The sequence below is a fragment of the Crocodylus siamensis genome, chromosome 11, assembly GCF_052110815.1.
Source record: "Crocodylus siamensis isolate JL-2025a chromosome 11, ASM5211081v1, whole genome shotgun sequence".
NCBI classification, from domain to species: Eukaryota; Metazoa; Chordata; order Crocodylia; family Crocodylidae; genus Crocodylus; species Crocodylus siamensis.
Window position 1 is genome coordinate 18,592,312 of NC_143405.1, and position 13,168 is coordinate 18,605,479.

The following is a 13,168-nucleotide window of genomic DNA, read 5'->3' on the forward strand; positions in this document are numbered from 1 at the left end:
ATAGATAGATAGATAGATAGATAGATAGATAGATATAGATCTATTCATGTGGAACAACAACAACAGAGATCGAACTATTCATTAGAGAGCACCTTCTTGGGCAAATAGTACAAATTAAACCAATTATGAGATCACTCTTTAAAATGAGTTAAATCATTATCATCAGTCTTTTTTTAAACAGATTTATTAGGCCATGCAATTTTTAGGAGACTGGTTTCAACATCCGACACAGAGAGATAACATTAATAAAAGAAGTGTCCTTCCATTGGACCACTGCTACCAGCCAGCACTGCTCTGCAGAGAACTCCAATGATCTGGATATGTGTTTTCTTTACATGACTTGCTCGGTTAACATATAACACTACTATAACAATTTAAGTAGTGGCAAAAGCTTGACACCTTAACAGCCTCTGATCTTTTCACAGACCACTGAATAAACACAGCTCAAGAGCAGGTACCAGTTTGAGCTGCATTGACAGAATGAGGGCCTTGTTATATGGTAATTTTAGGTGGCTTCTGGAGCTCTTAACCCCTGAATTGGCTGCATATTGGGTTAAAGCACTCATTATTTGCCTTAAAGGTACACCACTCCAGGGCAAGTTTATTGCTCATCCATACAACCTTGCTCCTGTTCCATTAAGGTGCCATCATTCCCCACAGCTCTGCCACCCAAACTAAAGTCCTTCAGCATCCCAGGATGCTGTGGGATGAGACCTCCCAAACCCTCCTGTTCCATGGGTTCTCACACCCCTGGTTGCTAATGCTAACAGTATTTCCCATCTGATGGGGTTTTTTCATTCTGCGCTGGAAGTAGCAAGTGTAATTCTTCTGATGAAGGGCAAGGGAAAGAGAGCTGGAAAAGGGAGAGATAAACAAGGCATTGTTTTGCTGCTGCTTTCTTTCCCTACTCCCAACATGACTGGCCTTTAAATTAAATCTCAGAACTCCCTTTGAGCTATGACAGGTCCAGATCAGTTCCAAACAAACGAGCATCCTTAGCGCAGGGAAGTGGTCCCATGAAGGAACCTCCCACCCCTAGAAATCATGTAAACAGCTGAATGCTGTGACTGGAATCTGATCACAGTTGTCTCTGGGATGGAGAGGTAGCTGAGCACCAGTGCTGGGCAGCCCATCGGGTGTGCTGATCTCTACATTAGGAAGGAAGCTCAGATGGTGCAGGAGTCAGTGCGTGGGGCCTGACGCTATGTGCCTGCTATGTCCACTGGTGTGGACCCAGTGTTGTTTGGCTGCAGGCAAATGAAGATGGATCCCCTTATAAAGGCACTGAGCAAGCCAGATCAATGCATGGAGTGGATGGAGCATGCTCCGGAGAGCCTGGGCAGAGGCAGAGGCAGAGTGTCTGCAGACAGGGTAACACCAAAGCTCAGGGTGGACTGGGATCAGGGAAGAGAGAGGGCTGGGAAGGCAGGGGGAAATCCAAGTCCCAGCACTGGGCACTAGCTCCCCTTTCCCCCTTGTTCTCTACAGTTTGAATTTTACATGGGAGCTCGGCAATGGGATCTGCTAGGCACTAGGCATAGAGTGGGTATCTAGGTAGCTCTGATCATTGCTGCCCCACCCAAGCTTGCTTTGCTGGGACCCAATCCTGCAATCCTCCCCCAGCTTCCCCCTCATCTCCCCAGGGCAGCCAGATCCTAAGCCTCCCTGTTTGCAGGCTCTTGGCAGCACAGCTCTGCCATCAGAGGCAGAAGCCAGACAGGCAGTGACCTTCCTGCACAGGCCTCCACTGAGTCCCTCAGCCTCACTTGAGGGACCCCGCCAACTCTCCCCCCACTCCCCCCGCAGTCTAGAAAGCTGTTGCTGCAGCCAGTGAGACAGGCGAACCACAGAGAAGTAGAGGTGGAAGAGACCTCCCTGTTCATGAGCCCTCTCGTTCATATGTTCCAAACCACTGGGCCGAGAAGGGTTGGCTGCCGGGTTGTGGCATGAGCCCCCTACTTGGACCCCCATCTGTCTGCCCAGGCGAGCAGCTTCCACTGCCAGCAGTCAGTGCAGAGTTAAAGCTGGGTGGTGGGGCAGACCCAGGAGCAAGGCAGCTGGCTCTGTTTGCCCTGTTCTGCTCCTGCTGCCATGGCTGTGCCTGGCAAGGCGCTGCCCATGCAGTAGGTACTGGGGCCCACACCAGTCAGGGCAGGACCCTCCAACCCCACCCATAGCTGCATAGGGAGATTAACGCACAGGCCAGCTGGGCAGGAGTCCAGGGACCCCTACCAATTCAGGGCCCCGGCCTCAAGATCCTCATCAGCAGGAAAGCAAAAGCGGGGTTTTAAACTTGGCGCGTTTTTGTCTCCCAGCAGGGAGACAAAAATGGCACCAAGTTTAAAACCCCAGCTTTCATATTTGTTTCCCTGCAGCCAGGAGCAGGACCCCTCCCTCAATGAGACAAGCTAGGGCTGGGTTGTGCCAGATGGGAGTGCTATGTAGCACCGTGCCTGGGGTGGGGGGAGCCGGATTGGGAGGCCACATCAGGCTGTGCCTCTGCAGGGAGAGTCTTAGGGGGCACAGCCCCCCAAAATTCACCTTAGCCCACCGTAGTTCACCCCTCCCGGCACCACCACTCACCCACAGAGGCGCAATGGAACACTCCCAGCCTAACCTGGCCCAGCCCCATGTACGTGTGCAGCTGCACAGACACAGCCAGGCACTTGCAGGTCAGTGCAACGGGGGCACCGTAATTTTGTGTTTGCCCAGGGCTCCAGTACACCTTAATCTGCCTCTGCGCTGCTGGGAGCAGGGGGGATGTGGGCAGAGAAATGCCCAGGGCAGGGAGGTAGACCTGCTGCTTGCTCCTAGGGAAGGCAGTGCAGCCCCTTTTTCCCAGGCAGCCCCAGCTGGGTCCCCCAGGGCCACCACCTGCATAGCCCCCTCCCCTGCAGGGTCACCTGGTACCTGAGGCTGCAGTGCCCCAACCCACACCCAGGTACAAATTTAAATATGTAAATTAGACTGTTTCTATACCCAATCCGCCAAAATTCTTTTAGTGAGTTTGCAGGTCTGCAGTATGAAAAAGGTTGGGAACCACTGCTCTAGTTGCAAGTCACAGCTGTGCAGAGGCAGGACAGTCAAAGAAGGTTTCTAGAATAGAAGGTGTAACTGCTCCAAACTCCAAGCTAGCACTATGCTGATCAACATTTGTATGACTTACAGTCTAAGGTGTAACAAGGCCCTGTGAATAGCTATGAACTTGATCTAACAACTAGAGTAGTGAGCTGTGAACCAACACCTATGCTAACTAATAAACTGGATAAGCCACGCCCCCCACCCCCCAGTTTCAAAATTACCCCATTAAAATGGAAATAATAATGCTTGCCCATCTCCAATGAGTTTGAATGGTAAAACATTTTTTTCTGCGTTCATATGAATAAAAAGTCACTAAGCACAAATATGTAAATTGTAATAATCCACATTTTAACCAATGCCTGTGCTGCAGAATCCCATATTTTCCCCTTTGTTTTAACTACCCAAGTCAGTTTGCTCTTGGGCATCTCAGACTCTTGGTTTACCATTCTTTTTGCTTGATTCTTCAATTCTTTCATTTTCTGAACCAAGATTGTAATCAGTTTTTTCAAGGATTACATGGCTCTTATAAAGCCTTTTATGAACTAAGCCTTTTATAAAGGAAAAATGAACTTTTACTGATGCCCTTTGCAATGAATTGTTGCAATATGCTTGGTGCTCCATCGAAAAAGCTGGGGGAAGATTTATAAAGATGGTCAGAGCATCAAGCCTCATTCAACAAATGGCAACATGAGTCAGTGGCTTCTGAAAAGTGTGGGCAGAAAGAAGTCGATGACATCCACAAAGTCCCAAAAGTCCTTGAATGATTCATGGCACAAAATGGATCCAGAAAAATGACTTGCAATTTGGATATAAATGCGTCTTTAGCTATGCCTAGGCGCTTGGAAATCTTGGCACTATTACAATAAATACATGCAGGATCATCCACTACAATCACCTCCCTTCCCTTCTAACGAGACAAGCAAATAATTGAGCCAGTGTGAAATGTTATGCCAAAACTGGTCCTGTTCAATTATGGGAAGAACACTTCCAAGGTGTAAGGCATCCATTCCCTTTTCACTATTTTCAAGAAGCTGGAAATCAACTCCATTTTTTAGCTTGGGAGCACTGCATATGCCACAAGCTTGATGTTCAGCCCTCCAGACCACAAGTGCTGGAAGGAAGAGGAAAATATATTTAACCTGTTCCTAATTTTGTAGCACCTGTTGCATCTGATGAAGACTTATCCATGAGATCAAAGACCTTGTGCCAGTACAATCAGTCAAGGACCTCAATCTTGATTGTTTCTGAACTATGAGGTTTTTACCATGTCCAAGATGAAGAGGAAGATAAGCATATGCTTTATTACAGCCTTCTAAGGGAGGGGCTTGGGTTGGCTGTTGACAGCCTTCTCAACAGAAAGAGAACTTGAATCAAAACACTAAAACACTGGGATGTGAAATGTCTTCTTCAGTGCAGTTCCTTCAGTCAAAAGTGCACTGTTCTCCAATTAGGTCACCCTCAAGTACTGCCTGGAGCAGAGGTAAGCAAAATAGGTCTTGTGGGCCAGATCCAGGCTGCAGAGCGATTCTGCCTGGCCCACAATGAGGCCCTTGGTGCTGCCTTGTCCAGACTCCATTTTCCAGCAGCCCTGGCAGTGATGAAAGCTCCTTCCAGCTGTCACTGCTGCCAGACCCAGACCTGCTGCCCAAGCACCCAGGGTCATTCACCCTGCACCCACTGCCAGGGGCAAGACGCATTCAGGCAGGGCATTCGGCCAGACAGTTGAGATGGAGCTGTGGGCCAGTGAGGAGCTGTGTTGGGGAGCAGGGTGGGCAGGCGGGGCTGGGGAAATCCTGGGATCTTGGGGTGGTGACAACACAGGGCGAGGGCAAAGCCACAGTGTGCTCAGTGCATGTCTCTGCCCGCTGAACCGGGGCTGTGCCTCAGCCCTGCATCATCACTGTCCCAAGATACCATGATCTCCACGGAGTCTGCCTGGGAGCTTTTCGGGCAGAGCGCTCTGCCAGGTGAACACGATCAGAAAGCCCTGTCCATGTGGCTCCTGGTTGGTCTCCATGGAGACCCTGGGATCTTGGGGCTGTGACAGTGCAGGGCTGGCCTGGGGCAGAGCCACAATCTGTTCCCTGCACACCTCTGCCCGTGGAACCCACACCCAGCACAGGGGCGTGCAAGCAGCAGATTGCAGCTTTGCCTTGGGCCCTAACCTTGCGCTGTCTCTACTTCATGACCCCATCCCATGAGCTTGGCCTCCCACTCCTGAACACTGCTCCCAGTCTGCCCACAGCCCCATCCTACATAGGGAGTTTTGGTGAGTTGTTGCACAGGATGGGGTGCGGGGATGCCGACCAAACCCGCAACACCTCAACACAACTCCCTATGTGGCCCGTGGGCCAAAATAATTGCCCACCCCTGGCCTGGAGGCAACTGCTCCTAAGGTTAGAATGTAACAAGATTTTGATCAACTTCTCTCAGTCTTTGGGAGTTCATACATATTGTATAGATCCACCACCCCATGGCAGCTGCCTCAGATGTCACTTGGTAGCTTCTCAAAGTCTCCAGTAAAGAGCATTTTATGCTGAGCTATGTGCAAAAGGTGAAGATTCATCCTGGCTTCCACAAAGACAAAATCTAGGAAATGGTAGTTACATGGAGAATAATCAAAGCCTGGCTTCTGCTGTGATGGTTTTCACATATCCCAGAAGATGTAATGTTTCAGTGGGCTAAGCCAACATCTCTCTGAGGATCCCGCAGGTAAGTGCAACAGGCCCAACAACTATAGTACAAGTGCAAACACAAGGAAAAATCGCAACCAGTCACCTTGCACTATTTGTGCTTCTACTGGTGCTGTCCCACTGTCCCAATAACAAGCCATTCAAGCGTCTACTGCAGATGTAGAAGACAGAGGATAGAGGAAAGGGGAACGTGGTAACACAGATTTCATAGATAGATTTCATAGGTGTTAGAGTCGGAAGGGACCTCAGTAGATCGAGTCCAACCCCACTGCCCTGGGCAGGAAAGAGTGCTGGGATCAGATGATCCCAGCTAGGTACTTGTCTAGTCTCCTCTTAAAGACCTCCAAAGTAAGGGAGAGCACCACTTCCCTTGGAAGCTCATTCCAATTTTGGCAACCCTCACTGTAAAGACATTTTTCCTAATGTCTAATCTAAATCTGCACTGTCAGTTTATGGCCATTGTTCCTAGTAACCCCAAGGGGCGCCCTGGTAAACAGTATTTCCCATTCCTTGCTGTTCCCCGCTCTGCCTCCTCCCCCCCACCAATGAATTTGTAGATGGCCACAAGATCCCTTCTCAGCCTTCTTTTGCCCTCAGTCTCTCCTCATAGGATCTTACCTGCAGGCCCTTAACCATACAAGTAACCCTCCTCTGAATCCTCTCAAAGTTATCTACATCCCTCTTGAAGTGCGGTGCCCAGAACTGGATGCAGTACTCCAGCTGTGGCTTTACCAATGTCACATTGAGGGGAAGTATCACCTCCCTGGACCTGCTTGCGATGCACCTTTTAATCCATGAAAGAGTGCGATTGGGTTTATTTATCACTTTGTCACATTGACGACTCATGTTTGTTTTGGAGTTGACTAGGACTCTGAGATCCCTTTTCTGCTGCTGTGCTGCTTAGGAAAATCACCTCCCAGCCTGTACGTGTGTTGGTGATTTTTTTTCCCCTAGGTAGAGCACTTTGCACTTATCTTTGTTAAACTGCATCCTATTCTGTTCTGCTCACTTTCCCAATCTGTCCAAATCCACCCGAATCTGCTCCCTGCTCTCCAATGTGTTTACTTTGCCCCATCATTTGGTGTCGTCTGTGAATTTGGACAGAGTGCTTTCCATGCCCTCATCCAAGTCACTGATGAAGATATTGAACAGCACTGGTCCAAGGACCAAACCTTTGGGAACTCCACTACCCACATTTTTCCAGGTTGAAAATGACCCATCTACCACCAACCTCTGGGTGCATCCCATAAGCCAATTCTCCACCCATCTGACTGGGTGGACATGGTCACATACCCTTATAATGCAAAGTTTTTTTTTTTATGCTCCTCAGAAACACCAGGCAATTTGCAGAATCTGTGCCTCTGAGCCATATACAGGTTTCCCTCACTTTATGCGGGTTCTGTAAGTGTGAATTCGCTCTTACGCGATGACCCTTTTTATACCAAAAATTCATTATAAGTAAGGTAAATTCACTCTTACGTGATCGGTGTGGTGGAAGCCCACAGTCAGCTGCTTTATGCGATGCATTGCGTGAGAGACATGCACCAAAATATAGTCTCCTGTGTGGATCTGTGCTCCTTGCTCATTGTGTGCGACACACATTTCTGTAGTTGCCATCCCCGTTATGGTAACATTCATCACCACCCTTATGCTTGTGTGTACTGTCTGCTGTTGGCGAGTACCAAAACTGTCTTGTAAAAGTGGTAGAAATGGGTCTGGGGGTCAGTACAGTTGAGGTCTTGGAATGGATCCCTATTTGTTACACTGTACAGTAGGCTCGCTTTATGCAACTTTGAGTTATGTGCCATTTTTCAGGAACACATGTACAACAATGCGAGGGAAACCTGTATATCTAGAATAGAATGAGCTTAAATAGATGCATTTTTAGCTTGCTTTTGTAATAAGAGCTACAAAGCACCTGGACTAACTGGGTAATTTTCATTAAGATGTTTGTTTTCATGTTCCCTTTGTTGCAATTAAGTCTTGTAACTAGCACAAAATAATACACTGTAATATCTTTTGATCATGCTGTCTCTCAAAAAAGTTCACACTTAGTACTCTTCCCAAAGGTATGTCAGCATAGTACATCTATTTATAGGTAGAACTGTTAGCCCTCAATAACCAGAGAAAACAGGACAGGGTTTGAGTTGCAGCCTCAGCATTTCAGAGCTGTCCTTGTTTGAAGCTAGAAAAGCAAACTGCCTTTGCAGTCACAATGCAGAGCTGTATTCTGGTATTATGCTAGGTCCTAAGGGGAAGCAACAGAGAGGAATGGAGGAGAGAAGTCTGATACAGGTATACCCTATTGTTTAGAATGACAGTAGTTAGTTTGATGCAACATGCCAGGAGTGCTCAGCCCCAGCCCATGGGTCAAATCCAGCCCATGGAGCCTTGGCATCTGGCTTAGAGGGCTCCCCATGGGTTGGGAAATCTGGTGGCAGAGAAGCAGTGACAATTAATACTGCCACCCCAGACCCCTACCCCTCTCCACACAGCCAGATGCAGGCCCACAGTGCCCACTCAATAGGATGAATTGGGTTCACCAGCTGGATCCAGTCCACAGACTGGCCTGTGGGCCAAAAGTGTTGAGCACCACTGTTACACCAATTTGAAAAGGTTACTTAACCATGCACACCCATGCTGAATTCCTGACAAAAACAACAGTATTGCAACCAACTAGAAAAAATCCTAACCATTCTACATGTGTACTATCCTGCTACAGAGCTTCCTAGCAAAAGTAGATTCTTCACTTTTGAGCAGCTAATGGCCACACTTTCATAAGCCAAGACCAGTTAAGTTGTCAGAACAAAGGCTATCCACTTTATTTCATTTGAAGCTATAATTTTTCAATAAAGCTGAAAAATAGATTTGAAGCTCATTCTTACCACTCCAATTAGGTCTCCTCGCCCATATTCACCAGTCAGATGTTTTTTCCCATCATCCAGCCTGATAACAGAGCGAAGTCGACCGTTCAGCACAATGTACGTACAATCAGACTTGTCGCCCTGCCTGCAATTGAACAATCCACACGAAGAGTTAATGGGGTTTAAGCTCAACAAATGTTTCCAAAAATCTCACCACCTTGGCCCTTCCAAGATTGAGAATTTCCATGCATTTGCTCATGTGAACAAGTAGTGCTTGGCTTTCTCTGCAATGAGAGTCAGGTGGAGTTCTGGCTATTGTACTACAAAAAAGTACTAGGAACATCATTACACCCACTTTGCTTATATCTCACCTGTAAACAGCTCGTCCAGCTTCGACTTCCATCCAATCCAGAGCAAAGTCAATTTGCCTCACAAACGAAGACATTCTTTTTACAACAGTATGGGCCACCCCCAGGACAACATCTGGCTGGTCCCGCATTATCCTAGAAGGTAAACATAAAGGCATCTAAATGCTTCAGGGCCACACACATACAGGTATTTCCCCCATGGTATAATGCTTTTCCTGCCTGTACAACAGGGGAGGTTCATAAAACAGACTGTTTAAATGTTTTTTTGTTTCCAAAACTGAATAAAAATGCAGTTTTCATAACCATGGCCATCTCAGTGCTAATGCTATATTTTTTTCCATAGTGCAATAAACCTTCTCTCTCCTGAGAGAATGAAATGTTCACCAAGATTTCATCTTGCTGCATTTGAAGTGTGATAATACTTCTTAAAGAGAGAGTGAGGAAGAGAAAGAAAGGGGCAACACAGGTGATAAAGTGTTCCCTGTTCAGTGTCGGCGGTACAAAGCATAGCCTCTAGAGAACAGAAACACTTTAATCTATCTGAAGGCTTTGGATGTAATATAGGGTATCTTAGTGAAATTTAATGGCCTATGATTTCCAGCAGAACAGACAGGATGATCTAATGGTCCCTTTGGCCTTGGTTTGTAAGAAACTATGGTAACAGCAGGTGTAATTAAAGCCTGCAGATGCAAACAATTTAACCTGAGGGAATCAAAACTATCCCATCCTTCCTGTGGGTGGCTAGTAACTGTTATGCTCATCAGTCCCAGACCCTGCCAGTTCTGATGTCCCTTGGTTTAAACATAAAACGTGATGTATTACATATAAATTAGATGTTTCCTCATTTTTATTGTTGAGAGATTCACCAAAGAAACAAATCATGAACCTAATTTTACAGAAAAGTTATGTTTACATTAAAATAAAGATCCTCCTGTATTTTAAGTTTTGGGAGAGAACAATTCCTTCAAGTCCCTACGTTTGGGTTTCTGTCACAACACGAATTTCCTCCACTTTAATTTTGACCAAGAGATATGAATAAGCCAATTCTTACATTTTCACATTGGACTCTCCCAAACTTAGTGAGCAAGATGACTAGTTGGAGAGCATGTAAAGCAAGAAAGGCTGGACATAGTAGATGGGTCTGAAGAGCTACACTGTAGGGCTGTGTGAAGCTTCAGTCCCTGATTCAATTCAGCAGAGATTCGTCATGATTCGGTGGCCAAATCTCTGAATCTGAATTGAATCACGAGACCCTTTAATCTCTCCAAATAGATTTGGAGAAATTCAGAAAGATTGGGCAATTTGGATATAGACACAGCTTTAATTTTTTTTCTATATGCCCCAAGGTACTAGGTGGCTAGTGAATGCTGTGATGGTGAGGCAGATGGAAAATCTTACAGGACCATGGTGGGCTCCCCAGCAGACTCAGAAATGGACCAGAACCACTTCCGGACCACTTCCAGGTCCACCAGGGAGTGTGCAGGGGACTCCCCCTCCCCTGGTGACTGGTGCCTCCTGGGTCTGGGGGGGCACCTCAGGTCCCCCCACAGCCAATCAGCAAACGGGGGGGGGGGGGGGGGGGGGGGGGGCGGACAGGGCGGCCCCCTCCATGATTTGTGGCAGACCCGGAAGTGGACTGGAAGTACTTCCAGTCCACTTCCAGGTTTGCTGCCAAGCATGTGGGGGCCCCAGCATCACAGCATTCACGAGCCATTCCTGGTACCTCAAGCTATGTAGAAAAAACATTTAAAGCTGTGTCTATGGCTGAATCGCTGATTCTTCAAATTGAATCTTCAGATTCGGATTCAGCCAAATCGGATAGGAGACAGTGATCCAAATCAACAAATCAAATCACTGTCCCCAGTTCAGGCCAAATCCAAATTGAATTTGGCCCACTCCGCACACCCTACTAGACTGCTTTGAAGTAACAATAGAGGAAGTTCTGAAACAAATTGATACACTGAATACTAATAAGTATCTAGGACCATTACTGGCAGTTCCCAACATAATACTCGTCTTCTGATAGGGCTCCAGAGGTGATCCTGGGAACTACAGACCAATGAGTCTCCCTTCCATCTCTGGCAAGTTGATAGAACTATAATAAAGAATATACTCAGCAGTCACACAGACAAATATGATCTGCTGGGAAAGAGTCTACATGTTTTTTATAAAAGGGAATCCTGCCTCGCCAACTTGCTGGAGTTCTCTGATGGTGTGTACAAGAATGTGGGCAAGGGAGAACCCATTGACATAATATATTTGTATTTCCAAAAAGCATTTGACAAGGTCCCTCAACAAAGGCTTTAAAAACTGTATTGCCATGGGATTGGAGGGAAGGTTCTTTTATGGACTGAGAGCTGGTTAAAAGACTGAAAGCAAAGTACAGGGTTAAATGGTCACCTTTCAGGAAGGAGGTAGATCAAAAGTGGGGTCCCTCAGGGATCTATGCTGGGCCCTATTTTGCTCACCATTTTCATCAATGACCTAGAAATGGAGGCTCACAGTGAAATCTCTAAGTTGAAATGATACCAAATTATTCCAGGTAGTCAAGTCCAAGCTGATAGAAAAAATGCTGCAGAAAGATCTCCCCAAGTTGAATGGGCAAAAAAAAAAAAAAAAGGCAGATGCATTTCAAATGTCAACAACTGCAAGGTAACACACCTGGGGAAAAATAATCTTAACTATACATACATGATGATGGGTTCTGAACTAGCTATTATGGCTCAGGAAAGAGACCTTAGAGTCACTGTAGATAATTATTTTAAAATGTCAGCTCAGTGTGTAGCGGCAACCAAAAAAGCCAATAAAACGTTGGGCATCATTCAGAAGGGAACTAAAACCAAGACAGAGAGCATCATCATGCCACTGTACAAATCCATGGTGCACCCACATCTTGAATACCATATGTTGTTCTGGCTCCCACATAACAAAAAAGGCATTGTAGAATTAGAAAAGGTACACAGAGAGCTAACAAAAATGATGAGGGGCGTGGAAAAATTACCATAACCAGGAAAGAGTGAAACGGCTAGGACTCTTCAGTTTGTACAGGAGAAGGCTGACAGGAAGATGTGACAGAGATTTATACAATCATAAACAGTATGGTTCAAGTGAACAGGGAACTGTTGTTTATCAAGTCCCAGAACCCTAGAACTAGGGAGCACCTGCTGAAATTAGTAGATGACACTTAAAACTAAAGAGGAAGTACTTTTTTTTATATAATATGTAGTTAACTTGTGGAATTTACTGCCACAGAATGGGGTGACGACAGATAGCATAGCCAGATTAAAAATGGGATTGGATAAATTTATGCAATATTATTATTAATATTATAGCTATTAATGGCTATTGAACAGAATGGTTGGAGAGGTTTCCTATGACATCATTAACCCAGTACATGGTGGATACCTGGAAAAGTACTGAATAGGAGGCTAGATCATTCTGGAGATACCTGATTCAATGTACTCCCTCTATAGCATCTACCACTGTCACTGTCAGAGATGGGCTAGACAGACCATTGGACTGACCCTGTATGGCACGTCTTATGTTCTTACTGGACCTAGCCTTTATGATGTACAGACAAAAGGCCCTATATAAAAGACCAAGGTGGACATGTCAAGTCAGTCATAGAACACAAGTCATCAGTTTTCAGGTCATATGGCTAGATATGCCCATTGCTTCTTGTAAAGATTAAAGGTGACAATAATGGCCAGGGAACAAACAGAACCATTGACAAGTTAACCTTCTAGTTATTGGAAGGACTTTGCTTCTAAACTATTTACAATGATGCAGTCAAGGTAAAACCTTTCACCAAAGGGTCTTTAGTGAACAAATTACACTTACAACATGCCATAAGGAAAGATAAGGCTCCAGCAATACTTTCATTCCCCCTCTCTCTCTACTTCCTGAGCTGAAGTTTTTCACGGTTCACTTTTGTGCGGGGGTCATTATTTTTTAAAATCTGACCAAAAAATATCAACAGTTCGGGGGATGAGTCTACACAAACACTCTCACTAAAAGTCCTTCCCTTTAGTTAATATTCTAATACAATAAAAACCTTTGTCTGTCTGTCTGTCCATCTGGAATGCTGTACTTGCACTCTGACTCGTTGTCTCAGTAGCCAATCAGTGCTCAGCACAGACAGGTGCACACAGAGGAGTGCCAC

At 46.0% G+C, this 13,168-nt stretch overlaps 1 protein-coding gene across 6 annotated transcripts in view; it reads right to left on the reverse strand.

The window, feature by feature from the left end:
* Positions 1-13,168, reverse strand: part of PNPLA7 (patatin like domain 7, lysophospholipase) — a 283,100-nt gene that overhangs the window by 158,022 nt on the left and 111,910 nt on the right. For all 6 annotated transcript variants that reach the window (XM_090022996.1, XM_090022991.1, XM_090022990.1 and 3 more), the window contains 2 exons: positions 9,010-9,141; positions 8,660-8,783 (listed from right to left, as the gene is read on the reverse strand). In XM_090022996.1, coding sequence (XP_089879122.1) covers positions 8,660-8,783; positions 9,010-9,141 — 256 coding nt within the window. The remainder of the gene's footprint in view (positions 1-8,659; positions 8,784-9,009; positions 9,142-13,168) is intronic.